At 38.6% G+C, this 22,203-nt stretch overlaps 1 protein-coding gene across 6 annotated transcripts in view; it reads left to right on the top strand.

Annotated features, from left to right (window-relative positions):
- Positions 1 to 22,203, top strand: part of HS2ST1 (heparan sulfate 2-O-sulfotransferase 1) — a 189,237-nt gene that overhangs the window by 126,302 nt on the left and 40,732 nt on the right. For all 6 annotated transcript variants that reach the window (XM_061411384.1, XM_061411383.1, XM_061411381.1 and 3 more), the window contains one exon: positions 16,272 to 16,510. In XM_061411384.1, the coding sequence (XP_061267368.1) occupies positions 16,272 to 16,510 (239 nt within the window). The remainder of the gene's footprint in view (positions 1 to 16,271; positions 16,511 to 22,203) is intronic.

Here is a 22,203-nt window from a genome sequence, read left to right as displayed (position 1 = left end):
GACACCACCCTTATGGCAGAAAGTGAAGAGGAACTAAAAAGCCTCTTGATGAAAGTGAAAGAGGAGACTGAAAAAGTTGGCTTAAAGCTCAACATTTAGAAAATGAAGATCATGGCATTTGGTCCCATCACGTCGTGGGAAATAGATGGGGAAGCAGTGGAAACAGTGCCAGACTTTATTTTTTGGGCTCCAAAATCACTGCAGATGGTGATTGCAGCCATGAAATTAAAAGACGCTTACTCCTTGGAAGGAAAGTTATGTCCAACCTACATAGCATATTTAAAAGCAGAGACATTACTTTGCCAACAAAGGTCTGTCTAATCAAGGCTATGGTTTTTCCAGTAGTCATGTATGGATGTGAGAGTTGGACTGTGAAGAAAGCTGAGCGCCGAAGAATTGATGCTTTTGAACTGTGGTGTTGGAGAAGACTCTTGAGAGTCCCCTGGACTGCAAGGAGATCCAACCATTCTATTCTAAAGGAGATCAGTCCTGGGTGTTCTTTGGAAGGAATGATGCTAAAGCTGAAACTCCAGTACTTTGGCCACCTCATGTGAAGAGTTGACTCATTGGAAAAGACTCTGATGCTGGGAGGGATTGAGGGCAGGAGGAGAAGGGGACGACAGAGGATGAGATGGCTGGGTGGCATCACCGACTCGATGGATATGAGTTTGAGTGAACTCTGGGAGTTGGTGATGGACAGGGAGGCCTGGCGTGCTGCGATTCATGGGGTTGCAAAGAGTCAGACACAACTGAGCAACTGAACTGAATTGATATTGTTTTCATTAAGCAAATTTATGTAATATCTATTCTATTCTGGGTAATGGTCATCACCATTCTTTTCCAGAAAGAAGGTAGCTTTTATGAAAAAGCTCTTCGAAGGAGATGGGACACCCACCCATCCCAGCAGAACCAATGCCATGAGTTAAAGGGTAAAACATGTCCTGACTAGAACACTCTCACAACTAGTTTTACCAGGAAATTGAGTAGCATTATTTTTTACATATTTAAACTACTTAAAATTACTGTAAATTCCAAATTACTAGGGATACTAATTAATTAGTCACATAGAAAAAAGACTGTTATCTCCACCTATCTTGTTAATAAACCAGTAGAAATATTCTCTAGAGTATTCATTCTCAAAGTATTCCTGGACCATCATGTCAGCATCACCTGGGAACTTGATAGAAAATTATTGGACCCTGAATTAACAACTGTAGATGGTGGGGAATCTGGAATCTGCATTTTAACAAACCCTGCAAGTCATCCTGATGCATGCTCAAATTGAAAACCACTGCTCTGAATATGATATATATCAAGCTCCAGTGAAATAATGGCAGGTTTTCAGCATCACTAATTCTCATTTTCAAACAGCTGCTGCGTAGGTTTTAGCTAATGGTCTCCAAGCCCAGCTGGAGTTGATGCCTAGTTACTCCATATTCTTTTTACTTACTAGTCAATGGAGCACCAGGTGCAGCTGTTGAAGTGTGAAAATAATTCAGCTTTGTAGACAATATTGGCATTTCTTTCTTGATTTTGAAAATGCTTTCATCTTTTTGGTATGGTGTTTATTTCAACAGTCAAAGCACATCTATTTTAATAGCAGTTTGAACCTCTGCTAGAAGTTGAGGAGGTCTCTGAATCTTCCTGCCAGTTTAATATCAAAATTAATATCTTAGTTGAATTACAAAATTACAAAGTAAATTTGTTGCTTGAAGGAAAACAACTGATAATACTTGTTGCCCAGTAGAAAATTTGAGAAAACTTGTATTTGTCACTGTGAGCTTCCCAATACTGAGTATTTTGACGAGATTGAGGGGGGAGTTGTATAATTAGACATATGACCTTTGGTGGATCTGTGTAACTCCATAAACCAGTATTTTTAAGTGATGGTACGAGGTAGATCAATATACTGTGTATAGAAAGTTTACTAACATGGGTTATCACTTTACAACTAGCCTTTGAGAAATAACACTTGTTGAGTTTTAGTGTAGTGTCAAACAATTATCAGAAAATATTATTAAAATAATCCTTTTCCAACTATTGTGCATGTGTGCTCAGTCATGCGCGACTCTTTGCAGCCCCGTGGACTGTAGCCCTGGGGCTCCTTTGTCCATGGGGTTTTCCAGGCAAAAAGACTGGATCTGGTTTCCTTCTCCATTTTCCAGCTGTGGATCTGTACAAAATCTGTGTGTCTGATTGCTTCATAGACTCCAACCCAAATACTATGTGGTAATATTTTTAATGGAAAAGCAGTTATGAGAATCCAGTTATCTTCCATTTTTAGACATATAAAAATAAATGCAAAAATGTTAAAAAGTCACTCTTTTTACTAAATTTTGTCTTTTGGAAATAGGTATTTTCACAGAATTGTCATTTTTGCTAACATGCTTTATTACTATTTTTAAATTAATAAATATTTGTAAGTTTTATAGTTTTCATTTCTCATTTGATATTGGTAGATCTAACCTATACTGATGAAAACTCTTTGGAGTCCCTAATTTTTAAGTGTATAAAGAGAGGTTCTCAGCTTAATGAGTTTGAGAATTGTTGACTTTCAAGTTACAGTTCATATCCCAGTATGGTGATTAAGACACCGTGTTTTGGCCTCTGCCCACTGTCTCCTTGGAGAAGGAAATGGCAGCCCACTCCAGTATTCTTGCCTGGAGAATCCCATGGACGGAAGAGCCTGGGGGGCTACAGTCCACGGGGTCACAAAGAGTCGGACATGACTGAGCGACTTGACTCACTCACTCGTCTGCCTCGTGTTTTACTTTGTCCCTACCCATTCTTTCATATTGTAAACTTATCAAGAACCACTTTTAGGATCTGAATGCATCATGCAGTATTATACCTCCAAGGGTTTTGCTCAAGTTTTTCTCTCTGCCTAGAATGCCTTTCTTTTTCTACTCAGGAGGTACTTTTCTTTCTCAGTCTTCTTTGTGAATCCTTTCTTAAGCATCCCATTTATGGGATCCCCATTGCATCGTATAAAATTTTATTATAATGCCATGCCACCAAATTCTCTAGGATTAGGCTTATCTCCAGGACCAGATGAATTATAAATTAATAGATTCTTAGTAAATATTAATGGAATTAGTTAATGAGTCTAGTGTGAGGAACTAGGTTATAAATTATCACAGTATTCTCATTACTTAAAGCCTAAAGTACAGTATCAATCTTCTCATTATCTGAATTTTTGCCATAATCATAAGAGGTACATACTTAGTCTTTCTCAAGGTAGACATGAGTTTGAGCAAACTCTGGGAGATGGTGAAGGACAGGGAAGCCTGGCATGCTGCAGTCCATAGAGTTGCAGAGTTGGACATGATTGAACAAGACTGAATAAGACAGAATTATGGAAAGAGTGTGTCAGCATTCCACTCCTTCTTCTTAGTTAATTGTCACCAGCCTGCTTCTATCTTTATTTTTGCTCTTTCCTACCTACCTTGTTAGAGGCTCAGTGGAGAGAATCCTTCAAAAGAATCTGTATGCTAGCAGCCAGGCTTCCCCAGTGGGCTCAGTGGGTAAAGAATTTGCCTGTAATGTGGGAGGCATCAGAGACGTGGGTTGGATTCCTGGGTCAGGAGTATCCAACAGAGAAAGAAATGGCAACCTGCTCCAGTATTCTTGCCTGAAAAATCCCATAGACAGAAAGCCAGTGGGCTACAGTCTGGGGGATCGGAAAGAGTGAGACATGACTGAGCAACTAAGTACAGGTATTTACCTAGTGGTAACCGACGCCAGATGTCCTATGCTTTCTGCTCTCATCAGTGCAGAAATCCTGTCTACATCTTTTGGTGGGTCCTCGTGAAGCACCTCTGGGGCTTTTCCTCGTGGCTCAATAAAGAATCTGCCTGCAATGTTGGAGACCTGGGTTCGATTCTTAGGTGGGGAAGATCCCCTGGAGAAGGGCTTGGCTACCTACTCTAGTATTCTTGCCTGGAGAATCCCTTGAACAGAGGAGCCTGGTATGTTACAGTCCATGGGGTCACAAAGGGTCGGACCCGAGTGCGTGACGAAGACACATGAAGCCTCTAGATGAGTACCTCTGGAGACTGATAGCTTACCTCCCACTAAACTGCACATATCTTTTCTTTGCACTGCTAGTTATTTAAAAAGCTCATTCCGTCTTGAGACATAGTCTATCTTGTCTTCTAGAGTGATTCTAAAGAAAGGATGCCTCCTTTTCGTAATAACTTTTCAAATATTTCAAGATAACTTTAGTACATTTATGGAATTTCTCCTCTCTACTTAAGTGTACTGGGTGTTTTAAAAGCAGTTTTTTGTGTGGCATGGGTTATCTAGCTCTTTTCCATCCTGAATGTACTCTATTCTTTGTGTATGCCTGAAATGATACATAATGGTACATGTGTGACATAGATTTCCTAGGAACAGTGCCTTCCTGTGGTTTAAGACAGTAATGACTACATTTTGGTTAGGCTTTGGTATCAGATTGAAGTTTGGGGTTCTGACTCTGTTCCTCAAAACTCTTAACTAATCTGACACTCCGTTTCCATATTATTACCTTATAAGTAATAGGCATAGGGTTACTTTAAGAATTAAATGAAGTGATACATGTTTAAACACACAGCAGCATTGCTTCTGGCCCATAATAAAGGTTCAGTAAGTGGAACAATTGTTACTTTGATAATTATATGCTTTCCAGTATAGCCTAAAATTGTCATTTTTTTTTTAGCTGTTTTACACTAATGTTGTTAAATAATTTTTAATTGGAGCATAATTGCTGTACAGTGCTGTGTTGATTTCTGCCATACAACAGTTACATTGCCGACAAAGGTCCCTCTAGTCAAAGCTATGGTTTTTCCAGTAGTCACGTATGGATGTGAGAGTTGGACCGGAAAGAAAGCTGAGCACTGAAGAATTGATGCTTGTGAACTGTGGTGTTAGAGAAGACTTGAGAGTCCCTTTGACTGCAGGAAGATCAAATCAGTCAATCCTAAAGGAAAGCAATCCTGAATATTCATTGGAAGGACTGATGCTGAAGCTGAAACTCTAATACTTTGGCCACCTGATGTGAAGAACTGACTCCTTGGAGAAGACTCTGATGCTGGGGAAAATTGAAAGCAGGAGGAGAAGGGGATGACAAAGGATGAGATAATTGGATGGCATCACCGCTCCATGGACATGAATTTGAGCAGGCTCTGGGAGTTGGTGATAGACAGGGAAGCCTGGTGTGCTACAGTTCATGGGTTACAAAGAGTTAGATGCGACTGGACTGAACTGAATACAACAGTATGGATCAGCCAGTGTACATATGTCCCCTTTCTCTTGAACCTCCCTCCCACCCCGTCCCACCCCTCTAGGTTGTCACAGAACACTGTTGGTTAAATAATTTTATAATCAAATTTTACTAGTGTGTTACTTGTCAACTTAGTCACTCTGCAGGCCTTTATGGCTTCCCAAAGGATCCATCTCTCTATTTTGAGACCCAGTATCTTTTCAAAGCTCAACTTATCCAGTGTATCTTTCTCCGTAAGTTTTTTACCCCAATTCTTGATTTCAGAATTAGTTTGTTCTCTGTTATGGCATTTATTTGACTTTGTATAAGATGTAAATTTAAAATAAGAATAGATTACTTGAGAAGTGTATAAAAAGGTATGAGGGATATTTGAGATGTCTTGGTAAAACTTGAGAAAAGGGAAAAGAATATTGGTTGGAATCCCCATTTCCTATCAGAATATTCATTTCAAGTGATTGAAATATGTACAGAATGAAGTCAGCTCACCCATGATTTTTAACTATAATATTCTATATTTTGAAAATGGGTACTTGCAAAAAAAGTAGTGCTTTTATATAATATCCTGCTGTATTTAATTATACAACCCTACTCCTTCCTCTTATGAAATTAGATTAAATCTCAGATGACAAGTATAATGTGGAGCACAGGCTCTAGAGTCAGATTGACCTGAAACCATATCCTTACATTGGCTTCCCTGGTGGCTCAGATGGTAAAAAATCTGCCTGCAGTGTAGGAGACCTGGGTTCGATCCCTGGACTGGAAAGATCCCCTGGAAGAGGGAACAGCTACCCACTCCAGTATTCTGGCCTGAGCACTACAAATAGTTGGACATGACAGAGTGACTTTCAACACACATAGGATAGTATCTTAAGGAGACAAACTAGCTACTTACTGCTTTAGTATTTTGGGCTTCCCTGGTGGCTCAGACAATAAAGCGTCTGCCTGCAATGCAGGAGATTGGGTTTGATTCCTGGGTCGGGAAGATCCCCTGGAGAAGGAAATGGTAATCCACTCCAGCACTCTTGCCTGGAAAATCCCATGGACAGAGGAGCCTGATAGGCTACAGTCCACGGGGTCGCAAAGAGTCGGACATGACTGAGCGACTTCACTTCACTTTACTTATGATCAATTAACTTCTTTGAGAATCAGTTTCCTCATCTAGATGAGAATAATAATATTGCCTCTTAGGGTTGTTTTAAGAATCAAAACTTGAGATAATGCATATGAAACACTTAACACAGAGTATGCGTGTAAAGAATGATACATTTAAGACACATAGAATTCAGTGTTGGCTATTAACAATATTATATTTCATATAGGTGATTAATGCATTTTTCAGATTGGTAATATAAAGGAAGGTTGTTATAAGAATTTCACATTTTAATATTTGTGTAATAACTGTAAAAAACCAGCCAATATAAATATAATACATAGTCCTTTAACTTAAATCTTAGCAATAAAAAAATAATTATATTGGTAGTTACCAGATTGTTGGGATATTGATCAGCTACTTCAATGTTCTTACCTAATAGATCCTCTTAAGAACATTAACCAATAAGTTTTTAGTCATAATTCATTAGTGAGATGAAATTTGGGAAGAAAATTTAATTTTTATTTTGTAATATATTTTCATTAATCTTAAGCATCAATATATAATTAATGCACAAACATAATAAATATGTAAGCCGTGTATTTACAAGGGTCTAGAAGAGCCCTTGTATATAGGGACACAGGTCTTTTACCCCTTATATATGTTTATTCGTAGGTATTTTATTCTTTTCAATGTAATTGTAAATAGGATTGTTTCTTTAAGTTTTCTTTCTAATAGTTCGTTGGTAGGGTATGGAAGTGCAACTGATTTCTATATATTAATTTTGTATTCTGCAACTTTACCAGATTGATTGATGAACTCAAGTAGTTTTCTTTAGGGTTTTCTGTGTATAGTATTATATGTCATCTGCAGTCAGTGACAGTCTTACTTTTCAATTTAGATTCCTTTTATTTTTCTTGTCTGATTGCTATGGCTATGGCTAGGATTTCTAATACTACGTTGAATAAAAGTGGGGAGAGTGGGCATCCTTGTATTGTTCCTAATGTTAGAAAAAATACTTTCAACTTTTCACTGTTGAGTATGATGTTAGCTCTGGGCTTATCATGCTACTGCTGCTAAGTCACTTCAGTCGTGCCAGACTCTGTGTGACCCCATAGATGGCAGCCCACCAGGCTCCCCCATCCCTGGGATTCTCCAGGCAAGAACACTGGAGTAGGTTGCCATTTCATGTATGGCCTTTATTATGTTGAGGTATATTCTCTATGCCCACTTTCTGGAGAGTGGTTTTTTTGTTTTTGTTTTTCTAAAATCATAAACGGGTGTTGAATTTTGTCAAAATTTTTTTCTGCCCCTATTGAGATGATTATATAGTTTTTATTCTTCAGTTTGTTAATGTTTATCACATTAGTTTATTTGTGGCTGTTGAACCATTCTTGCATACCTGATATGAAGTCCATTTGATCATGAAGTATGATCCTTTTAATGTATTTTGTATTTGCTCTGCCAATATTTGTTGAGGATTTTTGAATCTAAGTACATCAGTTATTCTGGCCTATAATTTTCAATTCTTGTGATATCTTTATCTGGTTTTGGTATCAGGGTGTTGCTGGCCTCATAGAATGAGTTTGAAAACATTCCTTCCTCTGCAGTTTCTTGAAATAGTTTAGGAAGGATAGATGAAGCTGGTCCTAATGCTAAAGCAGGCTTGCTGGTGTGAGTCTCAGAGTATTCTGGGGATTTTGCCTGCCTGCTGGTGGTCAAGGCCTCTGGAAGGTCTGGCTCTGGTGCCTTTACACTGGTATGTGCAGCTGCATCGTGGGCCTGTGGTGGCTAGGGTCATGTTCAGGAACTGCTGTGGGCTCAGGGGTGTTAAGGTGCCCTGTCTGCTGGTGGGTGGAGCTGTGTCCCACCTGGTTAGTTGCCTGGCCTGAGGAGTCCCAGCACTTGTGGGTGGGGGTGGAGGGAGCTGGGTCCTGACATTAATAAGCTAGAGGGAGTATTCCAGAATGGCATTTTTCAACACCAGTGTCCCCATGGTAGGACAGGCTCCCCAGAATGGCTGCCAGCAGTGTCTTTGCCTCAGCATGAGCTCCAGTTGCCTCCTGCTTCTCTGGGAGACTCTCCAAGATCAGCAGGTAGGTCCGACCCAGGCTCCTTACTGCCATCTGCCCTGGTTCCAACAACAGAAAAGATTTTGTGTCTGCCCTTTCAGAATGGAGTCTCTATTTCCCACAGTCTTCTGTGTCTCCTGAAAATAAGCATCACTGATCTTCAAAGCCAGATACTCTGGGGGCTCATCTTTCTGGCACACGACTCTGGGCTACAGAGCCCATTGTGGGGCACAGACCCCTTTTTCCCTGGGGGAGAACCTCTGCGGTTGAAATAATTCTACCATTTGTGGGTCACCCAACCCAAGGGTTGAGGTTTTGACTCTACTACAACTCTACCTCTCCTGTCCATCTCCATTATGGTTCCTTCTTTATACTTTTAGTGTAGACGATCTTTTCTGGTAGGTTCAAATCTTTTTCATCAATAGTTATTCTGTAAATAGTTGTAATTTTGCTGTGCTTATGAGGGGAAGTAAGCTCAGGGTCTTTGCTGTCTTGGGAATTCCTCTTACTTTATTTTCATTTTTATTCACTTATGTATTTAAGTTTCCTTGATATTTCTTTCCGTTTTGTTTTCTGTTTTTCTTCTTACCTCTTTTCCTTTCTCTTCATTCCTATAAATTACTTTTACACTTACTAAAAGTTACAGTTTGATTTATCCATAGTGTTTTTGAATTTAAAACACTTGGAGTGTGTTTCGGAGTCTTTATACAGCATTTTTCATGGTTGCTTTGTGTGTTACATCATATAAATATCACTTGTCACAGTTTATTGGTGTCATCAGTTTACCAATTCAAGTGAAGTATGGAAACTACCTCGATTTACATACTTTTACTATCTGCCACTTACAACATAATTGTACTAAATGTTTCTTCTGCATACATTTAAAATCATATCACACAATGTTATAATTTTTTCTTTATATGTCAAACGTATTTTTGTATTTATTCTATTTTCTTGTTGCCTTTTTTTTCCCTTGTGTTTTAAGATTTCTTCTTTTATGTTTTTTTTTCCTATCTAGAAAACCTCATTAATCATAGTGGCAATAAATCATTATAGGTTTCTTTCATATAAGAATATCTTATACCCCTTCATTCTTGAGGATGATTTTCTCTGGGTGTAGGATTATTTTATTTCATCACTTGAAAAATTGTGGCACCTCCTCCTGGCTCTTTGACTTCTGATGAGAAATCTGCTGTTATTCCAGTTCTTTTCTACAGTAGGCTTCATTTTCTCAGGCTGATTTCAAGCCTTTTTTTCTTAATTTTTAGTTTCCAGAAGCTTAATTATGATGTGTCTTGTCTTGGATGTTTTTGGTTTATGCCATTTGGAGTTTGTTCAGCATCTTAAATCTTTGTCTCCTGTCGGATGTCAAGTTTTCAGCCATATTTCTTTAAGAATTCTTTCAGCCCTGCTTTCTTTCTCCTTTCCTTCCAAGACTCTGTGACACCAATTTTAAATCCTGTTGCTATATCCCACAGTTCCCCAAGGTTCTGTTGCTTTATTCTCCCTATTATAGTCTCTCATTGTTATTCTGATTGGATAATTTCTTTTGTTCCATGTTCCAGTTCACTAAATTTCCTTCCTTTCCATTCTGCTGTTGATCCCATTCACTGAGCTTTTTATTATGGGTTTGTTTGTTTGTTGTTTTTTCTTCTTTGAGTTCTAAAATTTCCATTTAGTTATCTATATATTTTATTTCATTACTGAGCTTGTTTTCTGAGGCCTTCTATTTTTTCATTTGGTTCAAGCTTGTTCTTGAAAGCATTTTATAATGACTGCTTTAAATCTTTGATAATTCTAACATTGCTGTTCTTTTTATATTGTCATTTCTTATCTCTATTCATTGAGTTTGAGATCCTGTTGGTTCTTAATATGCTCAGTACAATTTGATTGAAACATGGATATTTTTATATTATGTTGTGAGACTTTGGATCTTTTTTCTTCAGTTGAAGAAAATATTCTTTAAATTCTATAGTGTTTTGCAATTTTCAAAAGTTTCGCACACATGATGTCATATAATCCACAATAGCCCCTTTCTCCCCCAACACCTGTATTATCCCTCCCCTTTCCCTCTCATCACTGGTATCCACTAGTTTGTTCTCTGTATCTGTGGGTACTCTGAATCTTATTTAAAAATACCTTTTGTTTTAGTTGACTTTCTCCAATACTGCTCTGGCAAAGGAAAGGGTTGCTGTTTTGTTACTGTGAAGTGGAGGTAGAAGTTCAGGTTCCCAAATAGGCCACCATCAACACCCGGTGAGCTCATTGTTACCTTGGGCAGGGACGGGAGTGGCCTCATTACACTGAGTGATGGTGAACATCCTGATTCTCCACTAGGTCTCCTCTGACAGCACCAAGTGGGGAGGGGAGGGGGCCTCTCATCACTCCTGTGTGAAAGTGGACATTCTGGTTCCTTGCTTGGTCTTCACTGACACTGCAGAGGTGCCTTGTTACCTGTTGCCTAGGATAAAAGTTCTGGCTCCCTACCTTGTCTTCTCTGACACCATTCCATCAGAGATACTGGGCACCTGATTACAGCTTTGTGAGGGTAGAAGTCTAGGCTAGCCACTTGGCCTGTGAGGAATGGAAGTGGGGCACAGTTTTTTCTGTGGAGTTTGGCTAAAGTAGAGTGATTATTGTCCAAAAGTTTTTTGTCTTACTATGCTGTCCCTTTCTTGGAGTTCTGGCAGGGCTTTTGTTGGACGTCTTTTTATGTATGCCTGCTCCTGGGTTGCCAGCTTCTACTGCTCCAAGACTGGGATATATAAGGCTAAAGAAAAGAAACTCACCATGTTGCTCCTTGAATCTTAAGGGCTCTAACTAGCCTGTTTTCTTCTCTCCAACTTTAGAGTCTTAAGTTTGTCATTTATATAATGTCCAGGGTTTTAGTTGTACTTCATGAGAGGAATAGCAAAAACATAAGTTTACACCATCTTCCTTGAAGTAGAAGGTGGTCTCAACTTCTTTTTATAGAATGATCCAGTTAAACATATGTGTAAAATTTTTTAAGTAATTAATTTATTTAATTTTTATTGTGCTGGGTCTTTGTTGCTGCACACAGGCTTTCTCTAGCTGAAACAAGTAGGAGCAACTCTAGTTGTGGACTGCAGGCTTCTCGCTGTGGTACTTCTCTTGTTGTGGAGCATGGACTCTGGGGTGTGTGGGCTTCAGTGGCTGTGGCACGCGAGCTCAGTAGTTGCCCTGCGGCATGTGGAATCTTCCAGACCAGGGATCAAACTTGCGTCCCCTGCATTGGCAGGTGGAATCCTAACCACTGGACCACCAGGGAAGTCCACTTGTAAGTTTTAAGGACAACACGTGTGTCTCTTGCTCACTGCCTGGAAACCACACAAGAAAGCATTTACTAGTGTTGAGAGTCCAGCCTTTAATCATCGGAATTTATTTTGTCAGTCCCCATGGTGATTGATGGAGAAGACAATGGCAACCCACTCCAGTACTCTTGCCTGGAAAATCCCAAGGATGGAGGAGGCTGGTGGGCTGCAGTCCATGGGGTTGCTAAGAGTCGGACACAACTGAGCGACTTCACTCTCAACTTTTCACTTTCATGCATTGGAGAAGGAAATGGCAACCCGCTCCAGTGTTCTTGCCTGAAGAATCCCAGGGATGGCCGAGCCTGGTGGGCTGCCATCTATGGGGTCGCACAGAGTCGGACAGGACTGAAGCTACTTAGCAGCAGCATGATTGAATTCAATGAAACTGACTCAGGCTAAACATATTCATAAGAAAATGATGTATACTATTGGACAACCAATTTGTTTAATTCATAATAATTACCAAATCCTACTTCCATGAAGATCAGATAGTGTCTGACTAGACAGTTCATTCACAGTAAGTGGTGCTGGAAAAGGAATCAGTTAACCTTTTAATAGCTTTCTTTTGGTGCTCCTTTATTGCTTCCTACTTCTCATTGTGTGCATATTTTATGGGGAACAAATTATACTTCAGAACAGTATTTGGGGATTTACACAACTGAGGATTTATCCCTAGAAAATGCTAAGGATCCACTTTAACTCAGGTGTTTGATAGCTCCAAGCTCTTAGTTTCTGTCTGGCTCTGCAAAAGGCATAATTACCAGGGAGTTCTGACAGGTCAAATTTTGTGACAAGGCACCCTCCCTGTGGACATTTTTCTAATCGTCACTGCCAATTTTCTCTATGATTTCTCTTTGCCTGCAATTCTAATTTCTGAGTAACCTCTTGTTTTCAATATATATACTAATACCTTTAGGCAGTTTACTATCAGGCCTTGATGTCCATGAACCTTTTTTCTTTTTTTGGAAATAATTAACTTCGGGTCATGGAGCTGCCTGTCCATGGTTGGGCTCTAGGAGGAAGCTCTGAAATGTACACATCAGCCGTTCTGGAGACCAGATCTATTGCTTTCATCATATCCTCAAAGGACCCAAAAAATCATCATTAGCCACTATTGTTTGGACAGTTTTGAGCATTACTTTCCTAGTGTGTGAAATGAGTTCTATGGTGCGGTAGGTAGTTTGAACATTCTTTGGCATTGCCTTTCTTTGGGATTGGAATGAAAACTGACCTTTTCCAGTCCTGTGGCCACTGCTGAGTTTTCCAAATTTGCTGGCATACTGAGCGTAGCACTTGCACAGCATCATCTTTTAGGATTTAAAATAGCTCAGCTGGAATTCTATCACCTCCACAAGCTTTGTTCATAGTGATGCTTACTAAAGCCCACTTGACTTCACGTTTCAGGATATCTGGCTTTAGGTGAATGATCACACCATTGTGGTTATCTGGGTCATAAAGATCTTTTTTGTATAATTCTTCTGTGTATTCTTGCCACCTCTTCTTAATATCTTCTGCTTCTGTTAGGTCCATACTGTTTCTGTCCTTTATTGTGCCCATCTTTGCATGAAATGTTTCCTTGGTATCTCTAATTTTCCTGAAGAGATCTCTAGTCTTTAATTTAGGAAATGTCAAATATACAGTTCATATACTTTAATACACATAATGAACTAAGAATGATGATTAATTCTAAAAACATGTTAGTTTCATGCTCTAGAGTTTTAGCACCTTAAAAAGTTTTTTAATCTATAAACTAAATAATAACTTCTTTAAAGAATAACAAAATCTGTTTCTTTTCCAAATACTGAGTTCAGAAAAACCAGTGAAAGCATTCAGCATTATTGGTTGTTGGTGTAGCCATTAAAAGTAAAGGTAATTTCATATATATCTGGCTGCTGTAGGAAACAACCTCTTAAACTTCTGTCAGCACTTAAATGTCAGCAGTACTGTTTTATTTCCCATAGTGGAAAAGGGAGAGTGAGGACATGACAATAGTGAAATAGTTTTGGATTGTGGTGACAGTTTGGGGTTGCTTAGAAGATACAATTCCTTTAAAATTATTGAATATAATTATATTCTTAGGCTTTCCATAATACATGCTGAATTTAGTGAGAGAACTTCCAAATCCTGTGTAGATGCTTGAGCATCATACATTACTTCAATTTCAGATTCATTTGTAAACTACTGTAAATTTTGAAAAATAATGTGCTTTCTAAACATGTGGTATGTGGTTCTTAAAAGTCTGTCCAGATTTCTTCTTCTGTTTCTTCCTAGTCTTTTCTTTTGATTGTCTTTTTTTCTTGGCCCTTAAATGTTGATACTTCCTAAGATTCTGTTCTAAGATTAAATTCTCTTTACATGCTATACATTCTGTAGTATCTACGTAGTTTCATCATTCCTATGGTTTCCCAGATGTCTGTCTTCTACATGAATGTTTATTCTCAAGCACTTGAGCTGTGTGCCCAGTTATCTACGTCTCCTGGGTATCCCAGGCAGTTCAACAGTATGTTCCACATTAAGCTCATCTCGTTTTCTCCATATTCCCAACCAACTCTCCCCCATGAAAAAAGATAAATATATGTGCATAGTATATATTCATATGTGTACTGCTTTCCTGTTTTGGAAAGCCCGCTGCTAGTAGGGCTTCCCTGAAGGCTCAGTGGGTAAAGAATCTGCCTGCAACTCAGGAGACATAGGAAACGTGGGGTCGATCCTTGGGTCAGGAAGATCCCCTGGAGGAGAAAATGGCAACCCACTCCAGTATTCTTGCCTGGAAATCCCATGAACAGAGGAGCCTGGTGGGCTCCAGTCCATGGGGTCGCAGAGTCAGACATGACTTAGCAACTAAACCACCACCAGTAAGCAGCAGGCTTGGAACTTCAAGTCTTCTGAAGGTGAATCCTCAGCTCAGAGCATACTTTATAATGCAGTGGCCATATCTTCTGAATCAAAATTTAAGATGCATAGTCAAACAATATTTGAAGCCTGAACTTGTTACTGTAATTGTACCACAGTGCTTTTTTATGTCACTTTACTGAATTGTTGCCAGCATGGTAGATGGATGCTAATACACATAAAATGTAAAATTGCACTTATGTGTATGTATGAGATGTGCATTATGAGGTATATATACATACATCATGTGTGTATGTGTGAGGTTTGGCCTAGTTAGGGAGATTAGATGATGCTTCCCTTGCAGGTGATGATTAAATTCAATGTGAAGTTTGAGGGGTTCACTAGGCAGAATTGAGCTAGAGGGAGAATGAATGAGAGTTCAAGGCAGGGTGAGGCACAGAGATCCAGTGGAAGGAGGGTGCATACTGTGTGTGAGCAGTTGTCTTTGTGCAGAGTAATTTGCAGTCTTGTTACTCCCCCCGCCCCATTTCTTCCCATATTCTTGCTTCTTAATTCTAAAGAGTATTTGAAGTTAAAGCCTATATTAAATAGAGAATAGTATGGCTCAGGAAACTCAAACAGGGGCTGTGCCTCAACCTAGAGGGGTGGGATGGGGAGGGAGAGGGGTGGGATGGGGAGGGAGATGGGAGGGAGGTTCAAAAGGGAGGGGAAGTATGTATACCTGTGACCGATTCATGTTGAGGTTTGACAGAAAACAACAAAGTTCTGTAAAGCAGTTATCTTTCAATTAAAAAATAAATAATAAGAAAAAAAATGTAACTTGCTTTTCAAACTGCTTGGTGAACAGTCGTTTGAATTAGAGGCACCATGGAGTTTAATTAATAAACATAGCCAGGACTTATCTGTATTTTAAAACACCAAAATGAAAAAGGTTTTATGATACCATCTTTACCCTTGTTACCTAAAATCACACAAGCGTTTATAATCACTGCCCTAGTACATTCTGATAAGGCGGGGAGTTATTATATCCGATATACTTCCCAGGTGGTGCAGTGGTAAGAAATCTACCTGCCAATGCAAGAGACACAAGAGATGCAGGTTGGATCCCTGGGTGAGGAAGATCCCCTGGAGTAGGAAATGGCACCCCACTCCAGTATTCTTGCCTAGAGAATTCCATGGACAGAGGGGCCTGGCAGGCTACAGTCCAAGGGGTTGCAAAGAGTCAGACACAACTGAGCACACACACAGCTACATCCTAAGTAATAAATTTCTAAATCATTGCCTAAATTATAAGTGATTTATTTTCTAAGTGTATTTTTACTGTGAAGTTTAGTATTCCATGCAACCTGTCTTTATGGGTTTGAGAATTAATTTAGGCTATAAAAATTCTGTTGGAATGAAAAGTGTATTTTGAACTACATGGAAGAACTCTAATCTGTTGTATTCTAAACTCAATGACTGTTTTTTCTTTTGTTTTTCATATGTATGAGTTATTAACTCTCCAAGATAATTCTGAAGTTTTGGTCCTTAAAACATTTCTTTAGTGGTTCTTAACCCCATTCTTGAGTAGGAGAACTACGTTCCAGGAATAGGAAATTATTTTCAGTGTTTTACAACTTCCTTTATAGTGTCTTTCAAAACTAAGTTCATATTTTTCTTTGCAGAAAGGGCCATTGCACGACATGAAGTTCGAGAGATTGAGCAGCGACATACCATGGACGGCCCTCGGCAAGATGTAGCTTTAGATGAGGAAGACGACATGGTGATCATTTACAACAGAGTCCCCAAAACTGCAAGCACCTCTTTTACCAATATTGCCTATGACCTGTGTGCAAAGAATAAATACCATGTTCTTCACATCAACACTACCAAAAATAATCCAGTGATGTCACTGCAAGATCAGGTAAATACCATTGGATTCATAATGTTTTCTGACACCAACTCAAGTTTTTTATTTCAAGAAGGTAAAGCATTTAAGGGATATGTATGCTGAGCCCAGTGGATTGTAAGTTTCTTGGAGGAATGCATCAACCAAACTTCTCTATAGTTTACATTCTTCACAGTATTTGGTACATTTCCTTGCCTACAATATGTATTCAAATACTTGTGAAATAAATGAATTAACAGCTTGAATTTTTGAAAAGAAACTTGATGCTCTTCAGTATGCTAGCCCTTTAAAACTGTGAAATATTTTTAGCAGGTGCCCTGCAATAAAAATCACTATATTGTCTCAATTCATCACTGAGAAATCTTTATTTGATGAATACTTGTATTCTTTGTGACTAGACTCCTGAATTTAATCCTATCTTTATTCATGTAAGTATTAGCTATAAACTTCTGGAGAACAGGGGTTATGACTTGTATTTTTAATATAATCTTGCCTTTCAAGTTATTGAGAATCTTTTTAAAAAATTTTGTATCAGAGTATAGTTGATTTACAATGTTGAGCTAATTCCTGCTGTTCAACAAAAGGAATCAGTTACACATTTACATGTATACACTCTTTTAGATTCTGATCCCATGTAGGTCATTACAGAGTAGTGAGTAGAGTTCCCTGTGCTCTACAGTAGGTCCTTATTAGTTACCTATTTTAGATATATAGTAGTATGTTTTGTGTCAGTCCTAATCTCCCAATTTATCCCTTCCCTCCTTACCTCCTGGTGACCATAAACTTGTTTTCCACATCTGTAACTCCTTCTGTTTTGTAATTAAGTTAATTTGTATCCTTTTATAAAAAGTGCTGCACTGAACATTGGGGTGCACTATCTTTCAAGTTGTTAAGAATCTTTAGATAAACGGATAGATAATTTATGAAATGGTTTTAAGAAAAGTGGAGGAAGTTATCTCAGAAACTGAAACTGACTCCCCTCTTGAGCAGTAGCTTCAGATATTTTCTTCACACCTGGAGTTCTGACTATAAGTGTAGTTCTTTCCACAGATATTAAAGGGAATAGGAATTGAGCCCCATGATAAGAAAAGATAATATTTGAAAATACTATGTATCATATGGAGAAGGCAATGGCACCCCACTCACTGGAAAAGACTCTGATGCTGGGAGGGATTGGGGGCAGGAGGAGAAGGGGATGACAGAGGATGAGATGGCTGGATGGCATCACTGACTCGATGGACGTGAGTCTGGGTGAACTCCAGGAGTTGGTGATGGACAGGGAGGCCTGGTGTGCTGTGATTCATGGGGTCCCTAAGAGTCAGACATGACTGAGCGACTTCACTTTCACTTTTCACTTTTCATGCATTGGAGAAGGCAATGGCAACCCACTCCAGTGTTCTTGCCTGGAGAATCCCAGGACGGGGAGCCTGGTGGGCTGCCGTATATGGGGTCGCACAGAGTCGGACAGGACTGAAGTGACTTAGCAGCAGTAGCAAATGCTATGTGTCAAATACCATATTGAGGTAGCTTATTAGACAGGTATTTGTGATAGTCATGTAGTTAAAATGTATTTATCTGTTTGAAAATAGCTGACCTTGTTTTATTGTCACAGAATTGCTGTTATCCCACTATTTACATAGCTTTAATCCTCTCATTGAAGTAAGAGAATAACATTGACACACACAGTTAGGTTTGCTTTCTTACTAGAGAGCTATTTGTAAAGGCTAAATGTATATCGCATATCATATCCCCATATAATTCTTGGCTCTCTGCAGTATCCTCAATTACTCTCTTCTATAGAACCAAAAATCTACACTCATCAGCCAACAAATAACTCTTTTGTAAATGAGAAGAAACATGAACTTATTTAGCTAAGTGGGTCATAAAAACTATTCATTATGTAATTTTCTATATCTCAAGGGCAAATGTCCTAAATTATCAGATTTTATACAGTGTGTGGTAGATTTTAAATCTGCATGATTACTTTTCAGAATATATCTTGGTTTACAAAGAGCATTTCTTAACACTCACATAATAATTTTACATTTCTTCAGTAATATTGTTTAGAAAAATAGAGTTAATTTGTTCAAATTTTTAGAATTATTATGTGTCCAGCATTAGAAAGTTGTCTTACAGCTATGATATATCTGATAATGACTTAGACCTTCCCTCCAACCCCGGCCCATGAAATATAAATCTGCCAAAGCTTACCACATAAGACATTTATAGGCATCATGTACTGGTACATTTTTCCAGTTGCATTTAGAGGAGATAAAACTTCTGTTTTCCTTTCAATAGCTTGTCGTGTGTGTGTATATGTCTATGTGTTTATGCAACAAAAGGCAACTGGGTTACATAACGAACAACACTTAAAATGGGGGGCAGAGTGGAAGAATAGCCTTAATCACCAGCTGACATACTTCACAATGTCAGCTGGTAGCTCAGCATCTGGAGTTAATTAGGTAGGGGTGGCTTAATATACAAAATGTTCTCTAATACACCGTATCTAATTTTTTTTTACTGATCTTTTCTTCTGAATAGAAACATTCTTCAAACAAGTCGGAGGTGCTATTTCCTTTCCCTTTGCTTGATACATTAGATAGCATTTTAATTTTACTTTCAACCTAGTATAGCTTCCTCTAAATGTAAACTTTTGAATTATAATACTAGATGCCTTGAAAATAATTTCAAAAATGTTTCCTGAAAATCATGTTGTATAATATTTGATTTTAATACCGTATTTTTATTGTCCTTGTGAACTGTTCTGAACTGCCCTGTTATTTAAATAAGAATTAACAAATGACCTGTTTTGCTCTTCTTTCTTCTCTGAGAAATAGTTTCTAATCAGTATTTAACTCAAGCGAGACTTAAAAAATGAGGTTTTTATTAAATCTGCTATTGTCCTGATCTTCTATTTAAAGCCCAATTTACTTGTAAAAATATTTAGGGATATAGTAGATGATCGTGCCTTCCATTCTCTCATCTTCCAACCTCGGCAGTCCAGTTCGCTTAATATCTGCCTTTAATATCCCCAGCTCTTTCCTAGATTGATTTTTGTATGGGAGACTTTGCTAAACTTTTTATCTGCTTAATCATTCTTCTCAAAAATCTTAGAGGTAAAGACAGAGTATTTCTGGTTTTATATAAAAGCATTCCCTCTGTAACAGTTTATGTGTATTCTTAGACACAGTTCTCAACTCTACTTTCAAGTTTTCCTTTATTGTGCATGTAATATATACTGAGATTATGCTACATTCCTTGGGGAATTACCAAAGAAATTAAAAACAAGGCTATGTTTTTCAAAGAGCTTATTTATAATTTACTAGGAAACATAATGGCAACCCACTCCAGTGTTCTTGCCTGGAGAATCCCAGGGACGGGGGAGCCTGGTGGGCTGCTGTCTATGGGGTCGCACAGAGTCGGACACGACTGAAGCGACTTAGCAGTAGCAGCAGCAGGAAACATAATGGAGAAGGCAATGGCTCCCCACTCCAGTACTCTTGCCTGGAAAATCCCATGGACAGGGAGGCCTGGTGTGCTGTGATTCATGGGGTCCCTAAGAGTCAGACATGACTGAGCGACTTCACTTTCACTTTTCACTTTTCATGCATTGGAGAAGGCAATGGCAACCCACTCCAGTGTTCTTGCCTGGAGAATCCCAGGGACGGGGGAGCCTGGTGGGCTGCCATCTGTGGGGTCGCACAGAGTCGGACAGGACTGAAGTGACTTAGCAGCAGCAGCAGGAAACATAAAACATAGTTGCAGGAACTATGAGAACTATTCAAAAGAAAACATCAAGTTGTGTTGTCACCAAAATGTATAACCAAAATGTTTAACTTGGACCTCATCCTGAGAAAACAAGCAAATCCATGTTGTAGAATGTTATATAGAACATATATATCTAGGACAACTGTCCTGAGCTATTAGTGTCAATGTCATAACAACCAAAAAGGGGGGGTGGGTGGGGAGTGATGGGCTAGAGGAGACTAAGGAGACATGAAAACCAAATGTAATTCATGACCCATGATTGGATCCTTGAACAAAATATCTGCTACTTTGATTCAGAAAAAATTTGTGTGTCTGCATAGAGAGAGGGGAGGAAAGAGATAAACAGAAGTGGCAAAATGTTAACAGTGACTCTTGGTGAAGATTGTACAAATATTGGCTACTGTTTTTTCAACTTTTCTGTAGTTTAATAAGAGTTTTTCAGAATTAAGTTGAGATAAAATAAGAGGAACAGTTAGAACAAGATTAGGAGGTAATCATTTGAAAATATAAGGCACGAAAGGACTGAAGTGGTAAGTATGAGGTAGACTCAGTCATGTTAGGTTATGTTTTTGAGATGGACTTTACTCTGTTAATAGACAGGAATCAGCAGGAGACAGGTGATCAGCTCCTCTAGTTGGAAAATGAAGTTGACTCTAGTACACAAAAGTATCTTTATATTATGGAACATTTTGTCTTTAAAGTAACTAGAGGGATGGTATGAGGATGGAGGTGGGAGGGGGGTTCAGAATGGGGAGCACATGTACACCTGTGGCAGATTCATGTTGATATATGGCAAAACCAATACAATATTGTAAAGTAATTAGCCTTCAATTAAAATAAATAAATTTAAATTTAAAAAAATATAAAGTAACTATGTCAAATAGGTTTAAATGGCATCATCTTTTATGATTCTTCTTTATTCTTTTCTGCTCTCATATATTTATTTGAGATAAATAGATCTCTGATCTGATCTGATCATATTTAACCTCTTTCTGGAATTATCCAGAATTTGTATTCTCTTACAGGACAGTATAGTATTTTTTTTTTTAATTTACTGTTAAACCAACTTCTGGCTATTTGCATTAAAGCATATGGTTTTATATTAATACTTGCAAATACGGATTTTTCAGAACAACACTTTAGGTGAATGCTTCTCAACTTAGAATGTGTATACTGAACACCAGTTGAAGTACAGTTTTTGATTCAGAAGGACTGAGATAAAGCCTGATACTTGAATTTCTGTGAGGCTTCCTATTAATGCCAAAACTGATACTTCTGGTCCTTGACCCACAGTTTGAATAGCAAAGATCTAGATCTAGACATGATTCTCAGTGGGGTGATGGAATCATATGAGATGCGTACTATAATCTTCCCAGGATGGTGAGTTACTTATCTTTAAATTAGCATTCCTACCACCCCAACAAAATCTAAATTCCTTACCTGGGCCAACAGGTCCTCCTTCTTGATCAGACCCTTGCCCATTGGCCATTGCTTCAGCCTTTTATTTGCTGACCACACTGAACTTTTGATTCATTGAATGCACCAAGCCTTTACAACTTCAGGGCCTCTGTCCTTAACATTTCTTCTTAGAATGCACTTCTCCTGGCCTCACAGTTGGCTTTATATTATCCATTAAGGTTTCAGCTTATTGACATCCTCATAGCAAAACCTTAGTTGGCCATCCTATTTATTAAATACTTCTTCCAGGTTACTGGGTACCATTATTCTTTCACTATCTTTCCTATTACTGATCTATTTATTTACTGTCTGTCATTTTCTCTATTATAATTTAAGTTTCTTAAGGGCAGGGACCTTGTCTGTCTTGTTCACTTTGTATCCCTGGGCTTAGAACCAGACCTAAGACATAGTTCAGTTCAGTCACTCAGTCGTGTCGGACTCTTTGTGACGCTTTGGACTGCAGCATGCCAGGCCTCCCTGTC

This window comes from Bos javanicus, chromosome 3, assembly GCF_032452875.1.
Source record: "Bos javanicus breed banteng chromosome 3, ARS-OSU_banteng_1.0, whole genome shotgun sequence".
NCBI lineage: Eukaryota > Metazoa > Chordata > Mammalia > Artiodactyla > Bovidae > Bos > Bos javanicus.
The sequence above is the reverse complement of the archived record's forward strand: the minus strand, read 5'-3'. Positions and strand labels throughout refer to the sequence as shown.